Source organism: Rhinolophus hipposideros (assembly GCF_964194185.1).
Source record: "Rhinolophus hipposideros genome assembly, chromosome: 8".
Classification (NCBI taxonomy): domain Eukaryota; kingdom Metazoa; phylum Chordata; class Mammalia; order Chiroptera; family Rhinolophidae; genus Rhinolophus; species Rhinolophus hipposideros.
The window spans coordinates 81,399,316-81,413,050 of NC_138054.1; the positions used below are offsets into that span (position 1 = coordinate 81,399,316).

Below are 13,735 nucleotides of genomic sequence, written 5' to 3' on the forward strand. Positions count from 1 at the left end.
CTCCCGGAGGTGGACAGTGTCTAGCAGGGTGGAGGGACAGCCTGATTGCATTGATCACTGTCTGAAAACAAATTGCATGAGTGTGCAAGGGAGACGTGCAGGGACCTGTGACATGTCTCATGGAGAGTGAAGGATCTGATGCTGTCTGGTGGGGTGGTGGCTAGGGAAGGCTTCCCTTGGGAAGTAACGTTTAAGGGAGACCCAAAGGATAAGTAGGAATTAGGCAAGAGAAGAATCTTTCCGAAATACATCTGAAAGCCCTGACGTGGGAGGAGCCTGGCCCTCTTTACGCTTGGCCCAGACCCTGAGCCTGGCACCCACAGAGCATTGCTGGGCGCTCACTGTCCTCTGTGTCTCTCCTATCCAGGCAGATGCAATCTACAACATGATAGGCTACCCCAACTTTATCATGGACCCCAAGGAGCTCGATAAAGTGTTCAACGACGTGAGTGGCTCCCACCCTGCCCCCGTGCATTCCCAAATGCCCCCAGGGGTCCCCACTTGGGAAAAGACAGAGGCAGGCTGGGTCCAGATGGGACACTGGAGGCGTGACTGTCAAGACATGTCGAAATGCTGCAGTGTGGGATTTGGGGGTGGCTTGGGCACAAGGAAGCCATTCCCTGCTCTTTTTTCACCTGGGCCAGCCGGAGGCCCCCGACTCCCTGGGAGCCACCAGCAGCAGTCAGTGCCATGTGCCCCACTGGAAGTGGTTTGCTCCGTCTCATAAGTGGGACATAGTGGTGGGAAACAGATCCTAGAAGGTGCAGAGAGCATTAGAGCCCCTAAAACATCAGGGAGTGGGGTACAGCGTGGAGCCCCTCATACCGCCTCCTCTCCTACCCGGTGATCCTCCCCATCTTCCCAGAGAAACCTAGACTCCTGATTTGGCCTTTGAAATGCTAACGGGAAAGAAGAAGCGTAAATCCTAAATGCATGTCGAAGTTTCATTTGGGCAACAAAGGTAGTTGATGGATCCTGGTGGTTAGAACTTTTGGCAAATTACTCCTTGAAATGGATCGTCCTTCTGCCCTGAAAGATAACGTTTTATATCTTTCTGTGATTGAAATTTGTAAATTCAGGCATTTTTACAATTATAATAGCCTCTCATCGTGGTTATAGTTAAAACCTAAGAATATTAAAATTACTTCTAGTACATGGGACTTATTCTGCAGCCTTTCTCCTTGAGCGTAATTTAAGATGCTCCAGAGTGTCCTAATAGAAGACCAGGGGCTCCTGGAAACAGCCCAGGCAGAGCCCACAGTTCAGAGTCCTGCCCAAAAGGGCCCAGCATTTAACCAGAGCCCTGTCGTAAAGCCAGAAAGCTCTGGAGTGGATCTAAGGGAGAACCTTGTGCTTGACAAGAGCCCAAAACCTGGGCTGAGTGAGGAGGAATGTGTGCAACAATACCTGTCCCCTGACGTTTGAGAGAGAGAGCCTAGCTTGATGTATGAAATCTGTACCATCCAGTATGGTAGCTACTGGCCACGGATGGCTAATTAATTAAAACCTAACTAATTTAAATTTAAAAGTCACACTAGCCACATCTGAAATGCTCAATAGCCACATGTGACCAGAACTTTCTACCATGTCCATCCTCGCTGAAAGTTCCGTTGCACAGCGCTGGAGATCATTCCTATGTAAGGCCAGGGACATCCCTGCAGGCTGTGTCACAGCTGGGCGTTGGGCGGTCCTGGGGGAAGCTCTCAGTGTGTTGTTGAAGGGGAGAGGCTGCCAGGGAGGAGCCTGAGCCTGCAGCCCCGTTCTAGCTTCGGACCTTCAGGCCAATTCCTTACCCTGGTCGGACCTCAGTTTCCTCAGTCTTTGAAGGCTTTGCGTTGGAGGGTCTGAGGTGCCTCTCGGCCTGGGTGTGCCCTGATCCTGTGACTTTGCCTTCTCTTGTTCAGTACACGGCAGTTCCAGACCTCTACTTCGAGAACGCCATGCGGTTTTTCAACTTCTCATGGAGGGTCACTGCTGACCAGCTCAGGAAGGCTCCCAACAGAGACCAGTGAGTTCTGGGCCTTGCTGGGAAGGCACAGGGTCCCAGCATGTGGGGGTGCTCTGGGCTGAGCTTGCCTTGGTGGTGCATGTATCATGTGCCAGATATAACTGTCGTAATTAAGGGCCATCTGAGAAGTGGGTCATCCCACTTTTCAGAGGAAGAAACCAAGGACCGAGGAAGTGTTGCCCAGCGGGGAGCTGGAATTGGCCGAGTCTGTATGTCCCCAGCGCCAGCCTGTTGGCAGAGTAGCCTGGCCTCTGCAACTGAGCAGACCTGGAACCACATTTCAGCTCCACCACTTCAGCGCTTTTAGCTGTGTGATAGTCAAGTGTGACAACTTCCGGGGAGTGTCTGGCACAGAGGAGGCCCTTAGCTAGGGCTGGTTTCCTCTAATTCCCTCAGTAACAGGGAGTGGTGGATTCTCAGGGGCACTTTCCCTACAGAGACCTGGGGGAACTGGATAGACCCCCAACAGCTGTAGTTCCCAAACCTCACTGCACATCAGAACCCTCTAGGGAATTTTTTTAAAAAGACAGCATCCTGGCTTATACCCTAGACCTTCTAAATCAGTCATCTGGAGTGAGACATGGTATCTGTTGTTTTCTTAACAGTCTTAGAAAACTCAATCCAGTACAAGTTTTCAGATTAAGCTCCCTCCCACCGTCCTAAAACATTTTGCAGAAAAAAAAAATTTACCAAAAAGGCGAAAGCAACTTCTCTTTGGCTCTTGCGCCCCCTGATGGACAACAGGGGTTGTCCATCTGTTTCCTCTACAATTCCTTTCTTCAGTCAGGGTACCCCTAAATGCACAAGAGGATGGTCTTTAATCTCTAGGTACTGCCGCAAGGTTCCGAATTTATCTAAAGTCTTTTAATTTAGCTTAAAATTCTTTACTTAAATTGTGTCTCCTACCTATTAATGTATCCATGATTATTTGGATATAAATATGATGTTTTCATTTTATCAATATCTTTCCATGGCTTTAGGCACCCCTTAACACATCTCTGTGGGGCTCACCTGGAAGAAACAGAGTGACTATATAGACTTTTGGAGAAAATATGTCTTTTCTGTCTCACTCCACTCCTCACTGGCCCTTCCCCTCCACACCAGAAAAATCATCCAGGGGCCAAATATCTCATTACTGTATACCATCAGGGTCCCTTCTGCACTCTTAAACAATTATTGGATCCCAAGAAGCTTTTTTGTTTATGGAGATTATAACAATTTTTTTGCAAGTTTTATGAAAAAGAACTATTTTATAAGTTTAATGAGAAGAGCGATATTGTTTTACTTTTTGCAAACTTCTTTAATGTCTGGCCTAATAGGAGACAGGTGGATTCCCGTATCTGCTTCTGCATTCAATCTATTGCGTTTATTTCTTTAAGATATATGAAGAGACTCTAGCCTCACATAGATCTGTAGTTGGAGGGGGGGAGTATTTTAATAGTCTTTTCTGATGCTAGTACACGTTGTTCGTTGGTATTACACCAAAATGCAACAAGTGTTCATTTCTTGAAGGCTAATTGCACTGTGGAATCTGAAACCGTGTCCGTGAACTTTTTGTACTTGTTTACACTAAAATCCATCAGTCTGTCTTGCAATTTGTATGGATCTTTTACCCATGCATGATTTCGTAACGTCACGCATTGGTTATTTGGAAAACAATGGTTCACTGAGGTTTACGTATCTTCTAAATAGTGACACTACAATATCCCCCCAAAAATCCACATTTGTTAATATCACCGCTGACCTAAGAAGTCTCTAAAGTATTGGGAAGCTGACAAGTTTGTGGTGGCCGATACAAGGTTTTCAGGATTTTAATTTTTGCTTGAAACTTCTAATTTTTCTTTTTTTTTGAATTTTTATCATTGGTGACAAATGGTGTCAGTTATTTTCCTTGAGGCAAAGAGCTCACTTTATTCATTTTCATGCAGATGTCTACCAAACCCCAAGTCTGACATACCAATTTGTCCGTCATCCTCTCAAGAGCAAATGGTGCTCTGGGAAAAAAAACAGAAGTGCTTACGTGAACTTCCCCTGTGGTCAAACAGAATATTAAAGGTCTCGTACTTGAGGATCAAGCTTTAATAAAGTTAATGATGATGCTACGTCATTGAGGATGTTCTTAAGTGAAAATGGCCGTTTTTTCCTGGGGAAGAACTCAGTGACCAGCCATCAGTGCCTTGACTGCTGAGGCTACAGCAGTTCTACCCACCGTTGCTTTTACTCCGTCACTGTAAACATCAACACAGTGGAAAAGACAAATAACATCTTAATATCGTTATGAAAATAGTTTTGACCTCACAGACCCCCTGAAAGGGACCTGAGGAGCCCTCCACCCCCCAGGAAGCCACAGACCACACTTTGAGAACTGCTGATAGGTACATTTTGAGTGGAGATGATGATTTTTCGGTAAAGCAACGGTCCATCGTGCTTTCTGTAAGAGCCTCAGTACTCCATTGTGTGGTGTGACACCACATTTCACCGATCCCTTATTGGTAGACATTTAGGTGTTTTCCAGTTTTCCCCTCGCAAAGACAGGGCTGCTATGAATGTTCTTGTGTGCACTTGGGCCAGGGGTCAAGGGGAAGCCACATTTCTAAGGCTCTTGATACCCTCCAGGTGGGCTCTCCCCACTTGCCTCCCCCGCAGCTGTGCCTGTCTTTTCACGTGTGTGTTGCTTGCAGGTGGAGTATGACCCCTCCCATGGTGAACGCTTACTACTCTCCCACCAAGAATGAAATTGTGTTTCCGGCCGGAATCCTGCAGGCCCCGTTCTACACCCGCTCTTCACCCAAGTACGATGCTGGTGGTGCTGGCGCCCCATCTGCTTCCCCCGCCCCACCGCGGATCCCCAGCCCAGCCCCGTGGCCCACAGCTGACCACATGATCAAGCCAGCCCCTTGGTCTCACTGGCTCAGGCTATTTGAGACTTACAGGGAAATTGCCCTGGATCTGGAAGCCCCCGCACAGTGGGAATGTGGGGGCGTGTCATGGAGTCAGGAGCCCCGATAGAAGGGAATGCCCCTCCATCAGTGTTTTAGAACAGTCCCAGCAGGGGAGTTGGGAAGAGTAAGAGCACCGGCTTGGAAAGGAAATCCACGCAGGCCTGGCTTGGCTGACTGTCGTGTGGCCCTGGGCAGTGATTGCACCATGCCAAGCCTCCGTTTGCTTGCTTATGTAGGGTCGGTTGCTAATGACTAACGCTTTTGAGATGACCAAAGAGGGCAGCGCAGTTCTGTGAGGCTCTAGCACCGTGCTTGGCGGCTAGTGGCACAGGCTGACCACAGCCGTCTCACCCAGCCTTTGACCAGCTTCAGGCTCAGGCTGCAGCCATGTCCCCACAGAGCCCTGTGGGACTCTGTCCTGTCTCCAGGTCTGGGAAGCAATGGTCCCTCCCTTGGTGGCGTTACTGTTATCTTCATGTCCTCCCTTCCAGGGCCTTAAATTTTGGTGGCATTGGTGTCGTCGTGGGCCATGAGCTGACTCATGCTTTTGATGATCAAGGTATGGGTTCCTGGGGTCCCCATCAAGTGGGGCTCATCAGCTTCCTGGCCCCCCTGCTTCTGCTTTCGCTGCCTTCACATTTATGGGATTTAGCCTTGGAATAGAAGGATCTGAGTTGAAATCCTGGCCCAGCCAACTGCCAATCGTACGACCTTTAGCAAGTCCCATCATTTCTCCAGGCCTCTTTTTTCTTGTCTGTAAAGTAGGCATGATGATCGCAGCCTGTGATCGTGAGGACTGTCACACTCAGTGGAGCACGCTGCTCCTGGAAGGTGTCCAATTCTCGGTAGTAGTCAGGGAGTCATAGGTAGTAGTCAGTCAGCAGGAGCGTATTCCTCTCCACCAATCACAGGGGTTGAGGTCAGTTCCCTCTTCACCAGCTAACATCCAGAATCCTCCTCATTGCCGCCTGCCTTTGGGACCCCAAGGCCAAGAAACAGAGGCGGGACCTCAGAGACTGACCCTAGTGCCACTGGCTCCATTGACCCCTCCTCGGCTCAGGGTCAGAGGCCCTTAGCAGCCTTGACAATGAGCCCAGCTCCACTGCAACTGAACATGCCGGTCCTTTGTCTGGCTCATATTCCTGCATCCCCCGACCCCCAACCACCTAGTTTGGCTAATTCATCCGGCTCCTTCAGCGCAGACCGACGGCATCTCCCCAGTGCTGGTTGGTGGGTCGATGGGCACAGATGGATGAATCCATTTCTCACTGGGAAGAAATGTGCCATCAGCAGCATCAGGTCCCAGCTCTGCCTTCTCTTCGCCTTGACCTGACGCTTCCCTCTGACCCCACAGGGCGGGAGTACGACAAGGACGGGAACCTCCGGCCCTGGTGGAAGAACTCGTCTGTGGAGGCTTTCAAACGGCAGACCGAGTGCATGGTGGAGCAGTACGGCAACTACAGTGTGAATGGGGAGCCGGTGAACGGCCGCCATACCCTCGGGGAGAACATCGCCGATAACGGGGGCCTGAAGGCAGCCTATCGGGTAAGAGGCCTGCTCCCCACACACCCTGGGCCCAGGTCTGGTCATTACAGACCAGCCGGGGCAAGCTGCAGCCACTCTGGGAGCTTCAGTTTCTTCATCTGTGAAATGGGTGGTCATGAGGACTGATGGAGAGGGTGTCTGAAAGCACCTAGCACAGAGCTTGGCACACAGGAGGCTTTCTGCTCTGAGTCCTGCCTGACTGAGAGACACAGGGAAGGGCTGGAGCTGGACCTGCCAGAGACTTGCCTGTTCTTCCCTTTGCAGGGAAGCCACTGCTAGTTAGGCAGCAGTGGGCCCAGGGGGGGAGGGCAGGGACAGTGGCCATGGACCCAGTCCCGGGTTAAGTCCTGGTTGTGGAGTGAGGCACTTGGCCTCCTTGAGCCTCGGCATGCTGGGGCAGGACGTCCCTACTCCTTGCCTCACTGGCATGTTAGAAAGATGACACCTCACAACTGGGGTACGGGCCTGGTCCAGAGTCACACTCAGAAATGATAGCCAAGTTGGATGGGAGTGAGTGATAGCAGAGGCCACGAGAGAAAAGGAGGAGATGTCTCTCAGCTACACAGACTTCCTCCTCACTGTGCTAATAAGAGCGGAAATATTAAGAGGTGGTGTTTATTGCGGCCTTATCATGTGCTGGGCTCTGTGCTCAGTTCCCCCCAACAACTTTACAGTTAAGTGTCACAGCGCCCATTTTGTAGATGAGGAAACTGAGCCCAGAAACAGTCGGTAAATTGCCTGAAGTCCGTTGGTCAGTGAACATGTATTGCAAACCTTCCACTCACCATGCATTGTTTTGGGCACTAGAGTTTCTGTGGCAAGACAGACAGGGGTCGGGCCGGCCCGGTGGCTCAGGCGGTTAGAGCTCCATGCTCCTAACTCTGAAGGCTGCCGGTTCGATTCCCACATGGGCCAGTGGGCTCTCAACACACACATACACACACAAAGGCAAAAAAAAATGTAAAAAAAAATATAAAAAAGAAATAAACCCTTTCTTTAAAAAAGAAAAAAAGACAGACAGGGGTCCCGCTCTCATAAAGTCACAATTTTACTGTGCCAGGGAGGAGGTAGAAAGGCCAGACATACTGAAACAAATAAGATAACTTAGGTACTGATAAGAGGAACAATATAAAATAGGGCAATGTAATCAAGAAAAGTGGGACGGTGGTTAGGGGAGATGACATGAATTGAGACCTAAATGATGAGAACAAGGCAGGGAAAGTTGGGGAAGAAGTACAGAGGCCACGAGATGGACACCAGCCTGGCATGTTCAAGGACAGGAAAAAGGATGGGGCAGGGTGGAGGGAGTGCAGGGCCGAGTAAGGGAGGTGAGGTTGGAGGCATGGCTGGGACAAGGGCAAGGCGCGCGGGTTTTATTCTGGTTACAGAGAGAGTCACTGCAGAGTTTTTAAATGGGGAATGACATGGTCCAGCTTATCCTTGAAAACGGTGCAGCAAACCTACAGCCCACTGGCCAAATCCAGCCCTCAGCCAATTTTTGTAAATAAAAATTGGGGGGATGCAGACATGCCCATCCGTTTCCGTGTCGTCTGTGGCTGCTTTCACACGACAATGTCAGAATTCAGCAGTGGCAACAGACACCATGTGGCCTCCAAAGCTGAAAATATTTACTTTCTGGCCCTTCACAGAAAACCCCTGCCAACTCCTGCTTTATAAGGATGACTTAATTCCTGTGTCAGGATGGCATTGGAATCGGACGAGTTTGAGTCAAGAAGCGTCGTTAGAAAGCTATTGTGAGGTTATGCAGGCAACAGACAGGTTGGAGCAACGGAAGTGTGAAGAGTGGTCAGATTCGCGGTGTTTGCTTTGACTAACAGAAGATTCAAAGAGGTCTGGGCGTTGGGCCTGAGCAGCTAGGTTGTTGGTGGTGCCATTTATAGTGATGGGGAAAGAGAGAGAGAGAGAGAGAGAGAGAGAGAGAACTCTCATTCCATCTGTGCCATGTTAAGTTGGAGATGCATCTTGGAGGTCCAGCTGGCGCAGTTGGATATACGAGGCAGGGAAGAACCTGGGGCTGGAAGTATGCGTTTGCCAGCCATCGGCAGGGAGACGGTATTTAAAGCCATAGGGTTGAATGCACTCGCCTTCGGAATGACTACAGATGAAGAAGGCGGCTCCTCTAGGCTGTGCTGGGTCATCAGAGCTGACGCCCAGACCCCCAGAAGCCTGTTCTACCGACAGTGTCGAACTTCCCAGGATCTCCCATACTAGCTCCTCCATTGCCACCCTGCTTCTCCTGTGTGGTGGGAGCCCTGAGCTCTGTTTTCTGTCCTCCCAGGCCTACCAGAACTGGGTGAAGAAGAACGGTGCTGAGCAGACGTTGCCCACCCTCGGGCTTACCAATAACCAGCTCTTCTTCCTGGGCTTTGCGCAGGTGAGTGCATTAGGAAAAAGCCAACCTCGGGCACATTCTTCTATCTTGATATTTCAGGAGCGCTGAGAGCCAAAAGGCGAGTTCCCCTCAATTGAGGACTTCGTAGCTCATTGGGCCATCCGGGAACAGCTATCTTCTGTAGGAAAGCTTCCTGTCATTAGATTCCAGGAAGGACCAAGAATGCTAGTAAGAAGGATTCCTGAATCAGGTAGATGAGAGGACAAGGCGATCACAGAGGCCCCTTCTGGTTCTGGGCTGTAGAAATTTCTTCAACTCCCGATACCCCAGCTTGTCCCTTGAGTTGGCACTCAGCATAGAGCCTTCTGTTGGCGCCCAGAACCCCCAGGCCATTAGGCAGTTTGCTGTGCCCAGGAGGTGAGTGAGCTGGGCCTAATCTGAGATTTTCAAACTGGTTTTGGGGCCGAATCTTTTGTTCAGATGAAATCTAATCAGACACGTGCCCAGGACAGCGAGTATGTCCTGGCTGCAGGACCACAGGTGGAGACGTCCTAGTGCCACAGAGGACGCTAGGCTAGGGGACACGTGAGCCCACCGTCTCTTCCTCACCTACTTGGCAGGCCCCTCTGACCCAGGGGTCTCATAAGCAGGCGGGGGGGCTCATTCCTCAGTGGGCGTGGACAGGGCCAGTCCGGCCACCCGCAGTGACCCTGCCCTCTCTTCCGTTGCCCTCACAAAGGTCTGGTGCTCCGTCCGCACACCCGAGAGCACCCACGAAGGCCTCATCACTGATCCCCACAGCCCTTCCCGCTTCCGGGTCATCGGCTCCGTCTCCAACTCAAAGGAGTTCTCCGAACACTTCCGCTGCCCACCTGGCTCACCCATGAACCCGCACCACAAGTGTGAAGTCTGGTGAGGGGCAAAGCACCCAAAGCTCAGACCGAGGAGGGGGAGGGGCTGAGGACAAGCCCTCAGGGTGGAGCCAACAAGGCTGCCCCCTCCATCCAGTGCCCAGGATGTCACCCAGCCCCTTGGCCACCCAGGGCCCCCTACCCCGCACTGGAGGGTTTTCAGCTGGAACTGAGCCCGTGATGTGGGTTCTTAGCATAATCCGAGATTTGATCCCCTCTGAAGACCCTGTCATCCCAGGCACGCGTGTGTCAACTCTAACGGGCATTTGGGTGTCAGGCTGGTTGCTCACCAGGCCTGGGCCCCACACCAACCAGGGCAATGGGACACAGTTCCATGCCCATAGCCTGCGCCAGATACACCACAAATACCACTGTGTCAAATGCTTTAAAGATATATTTTTGGGGAAACTATTTTTTAAACATTGTGGAATACACTGGAAATCTTCAGGGAAATAATGCATTTAAAACACTTTTTTTTTTTTTTTTTTAAGGGAAGGATTGGTATATTTATTATGTTCTGTTTTTCGAAATAACCTGTGGACAAGGGAAGCCCCCCTGATTTACCCCTCTCTCTTCTCACTCGCTGCAAGATTGGGCTTCAGCAGTGATCCCCAGGCCAGTGAGCAGGTCCCCCGAGAGAGAGCTGCCTCAGCCCTCGGGATATAGGAGTTCGGCCTCCCTCCAACACCTGGCTCTGCGGTCACCTGGTGCAGAGGACAGGCATGGAGGCCAGGCCGAGGAAAAGGCTGACTCGGGGAGGCCGAGCTCATTGGCCGCCCCTTTTACAGCGCCTGCCTCTGGCCCCAGAGTCCAACAGTGGGAGCCACATCAAGGCAGGTCTGATCCCCAAAGTTACAGCAGGGGGCTGATGGCTGCAGCAGCGGGACGCTAGGTCAGGGCCGGCAAACCCAGTCTGTGGTTCCCGAGTACCCTGGATCTGGACCGCAGGAGTCCTGTGAGTTTGAGAAACCCCCGCTCTGCCCGTCAGACACACTCTCCTGTGCCATAGATGTCCTCTTTCTGTCCTTCCTTTCTCGGCTGCCCCATGTCTGTCCCAGGGGCCTGTTGCCTCTCTGCGGCCATGCCCCCACCCCAGCCACTTTAGGGTCTGCCTTGCCGACCCTCTGCCCCAGGGGAGGAAGAAGAAAACAGCTCTCACCAGCCACCGGGTCCAGATCCTCCCTTTGAACTCCCGTCTCCACAGCCTGGCCTGGACCTGGCTCCCGGGACTGCAGCCATCCCCGCCCTGTCTTCTCTAGTGCCTTATCTGAGGCTGTAACCCCGGGCGTACCCCACGGAGACAGCCCCTCACTCCCAGGGCCCCTTGGCCCCTCAGTGAAGCTCCCAAGTGTCCTGACCAGAACCGAAGGCCATACCCCTTGTCCCACTACCCACAGCGGCCTCTTACAGCGATGCAGAAGCCCTGGCCTGCAGGTCAGGGGCACCAAGGCCAGGCTCCGTCCCACCGTCAGCCCCGTGGGGTCTACAACTGCAAGACCGTGTTCGTAGCTAGTTGGAATCCTCTCCTTGGGGAATGCTTTCAGTCCCGGGAGGCCGTGAGGAGAAGGTTCTCCCAGCCCGGTCAGTCTGGCCTGTGGTGTCAGGGGACCAGGAATGGCATCCCCTCCCTGAGTCCACAGTTCAGGAGCTCCTCCAGGTGGAGCTAATCATAGTCCCCTTTGGTCATCTGGGGAAGCAGGCAACTGGGACTGAGGCCAGAGCAGCCAGTGCCAGTCACGGTTCTGCCATCTGGGCAGCCCTGGCCCCCTGGCCAGGCCCCGCTCACACAGGCACTCGCCCTGCCCAGGAAGCCAGATCCCCCATGTCCCAGCGGAGCAAAGCTCAGCCCCTGCATCACCCACCTTCCGTTCAGCCCTGGATCTATGGCAGGAGAGTTGGAAGTGGGTTCCTGATGAGGCCCTGGTCCCCACGAGCAGCAGGCCTGGTAGTTCTTCCGAGGAAAGTAGGCCAGGAGCCAGACGAGGAGCTCGAGTCAGGAGCCTGCCATATGCACCTTGCCACATAGAGTCGTCTTTCCCAGCCCTGGTGCCTTCCCTGTGCCTGCTCTCTCCCTGCCCCCCTGCTTCCAGCCTTGCCTTTGGGGGGTCAGCAGTCCCTGAGAGTGTCTGTCAGCACCAAGGACTGGGACCTCCCCAGGCTCAGTGTCCTAGGGCTGAGGGTCCAGCCAGAGGGAATGTAGACCGCACTCGCTGCTTCAGGGGGTACTGTGTGTGGCGGGGGGGCAAGGGAGGGGCTGTGGGGCCTAGCCCCAGAGGAATGGAGAGACCCCTCTCCTTAAGCCCAGGGAGCCAAAAGGCTGGCTTCCCTGCAGGTACATGGACATGGGGTTTAGAGCTGGGAATCTATTTTTTGTATTATTGTTTTGTGCTACTGTAGTTTTTGGTGTGGCACTATTGTAATTGAAATAAAGTACTTGTACCAAAAGTCATGTGACTGAGTGTGTGTCCTCCCAGGGTGGTGTGTGTCCTGCAGGGCTGTGAGAGGAGCCCCTAGCGTCATCAGGGCTGGCTTCACCTCCTCCCCTGAACAGTGGACTTGCAGCCTGACAGTGCCAGAAGGTTACCCTGCCTGTGCCCTCCTGGCCACTCTCCCATCATAGGTATGATCGTGTGAATACTCCCTGCTGGTGAGAATGATGATGTCACCACCAGGACCCAAGGGGCTTCTTTGAAAGAATTAGTTTTCCATTATCTTGCAGCAAAGGATGTCACATGAGTTTCCAAGCCTCAGATGCTTGGGCAGGGTAGGTGGGAGGAGGGAAATCCAAAGGATCTCTGAGACACACTCATGCTTCCTCCTAGGTTTTCATGTGTTCTGTCCTCTGCCTAGAATGCTCCTCCTGACGTCTCTGCCTCTACCCACCCTTCAATGCCCAGCTCAGCAGGACCTGTAGGAAGCCCTTGCTGACCTCCAGTCCAGATCAGGTGGGCTCACACAGGCTTCCCTCTCCTCCCAGAGTGCATTAGCACCAGGGCTGCTGTACCAGTACCGGAAACTTTGCTTGCTTACTCAACAGAAAGGTACTGTCTCCCAGTTCTGGAGGTCTGAGCTCAAGGTGCAGGCAGAGGTGTTCCTTCTCAAGGACATGAAGAAGAACCTGTTGCAGTGCCCTCACCTAGCTCCTGGTGGTTTGCTGGCAATCCTGGGCACTTCTTCACTTGTATTAGGTTGGTGCAAAAGTAATTGCGGTTTTTGTAATTTTTAACCTTTTAAACCACAATTCCTTTTGCACCCACCTAATAGAAGCATCACCCCAGCTTCTACCTTCATCTTCACATGGCATCCTCCTTCTGTGTTTGTCTGTCTCTGTCCAAATTTCCACCATCCCTCCCCCCCTTTTTTTTTAATAAAGTCACTGGTCATGTTGGATGAGGGCCCACCCTAATGACCTCATTTTAGCTAATGACATCTACAGTGACCCTATACGATAGATTCTGAAGTACTGGGGATTACGACTTCAACATATGAACTTTGAGGAGACACAATTCACCCATAACACACTCTAGGCTATAGAGGTACCTGCACTGTCTCCAACAGCCCAGTGCCTGGTCCGGGACCAGGCACATAGTAGGGCTCAGTGACTGTTGGGTAGTGGATGGATGGGTGCAAGGATGGCTGGGTGGACAGATAGCCATCCAGCCACGATCAAGGGGACCGTCCCAAAACACACCAGTGCCAGAGACAGTGAGCCCAGTGGGCTGGGGTGACTAGAGAGGACTTCCTGGAGGGGAGGGATTTGAGCTGAACCTTAGCTAAAGGGGGAGGATTGGAACTGATACCCCAAAGTAGATGGAGTGATGGCCTCCGCAAGCTCTTCTTCAAGGGGCAAAACTCACCCTGCTTCTGCCTGGCTTTAGGAGGAGGAAGTCATTTCTCTTAGACTCAGCTTCTCTAGCTTTAAAATGGACAATTAGCTCTTTCTTGGTTGTGACCCACAAATATTGGAGAGACGGTG

General features: G+C 52.1%; 1 protein-coding gene across 7 annotated transcripts in view; it reads left to right on the plus strand.

Annotated features, from left to right (window-relative positions):
• Positions 1 to 12,207, plus strand: part of ECE1 (endothelin converting enzyme 1) — a gene marked incomplete at its 5' end in the record, with an annotated part of 98,433 nt that extends 86,226 nt beyond the window's left edge. For all 7 annotated transcript variants that reach the window (XM_081057468.1, XM_081057471.1, XM_081057470.1 and 4 more), the window contains 7 exons: positions 368 to 445; positions 1,905 to 2,008; positions 4,690 to 4,800; positions 5,442 to 5,509; positions 6,305 to 6,495; positions 8,795 to 8,890; positions 9,588 to 12,207. In XM_081057468.1, the coding sequence (XP_080913594.1) occupies positions 368 to 445; positions 1,905 to 2,008; positions 4,690 to 4,800; positions 5,442 to 5,509; positions 6,305 to 6,495; positions 8,795 to 8,890; positions 9,588 to 9,764 (825 nt within the window). In that variant the 3' untranslated portion in view covers positions 9,765 to 12,207. The remainder of the gene's footprint in view (positions 1 to 367; positions 446 to 1,904; positions 2,009 to 4,689; positions 4,801 to 5,441; positions 5,510 to 6,304; positions 6,496 to 8,794; positions 8,891 to 9,587) is intronic.
• Between the last annotated feature and the right edge of the window lie 1,528 nt (positions 12,208 to 13,735).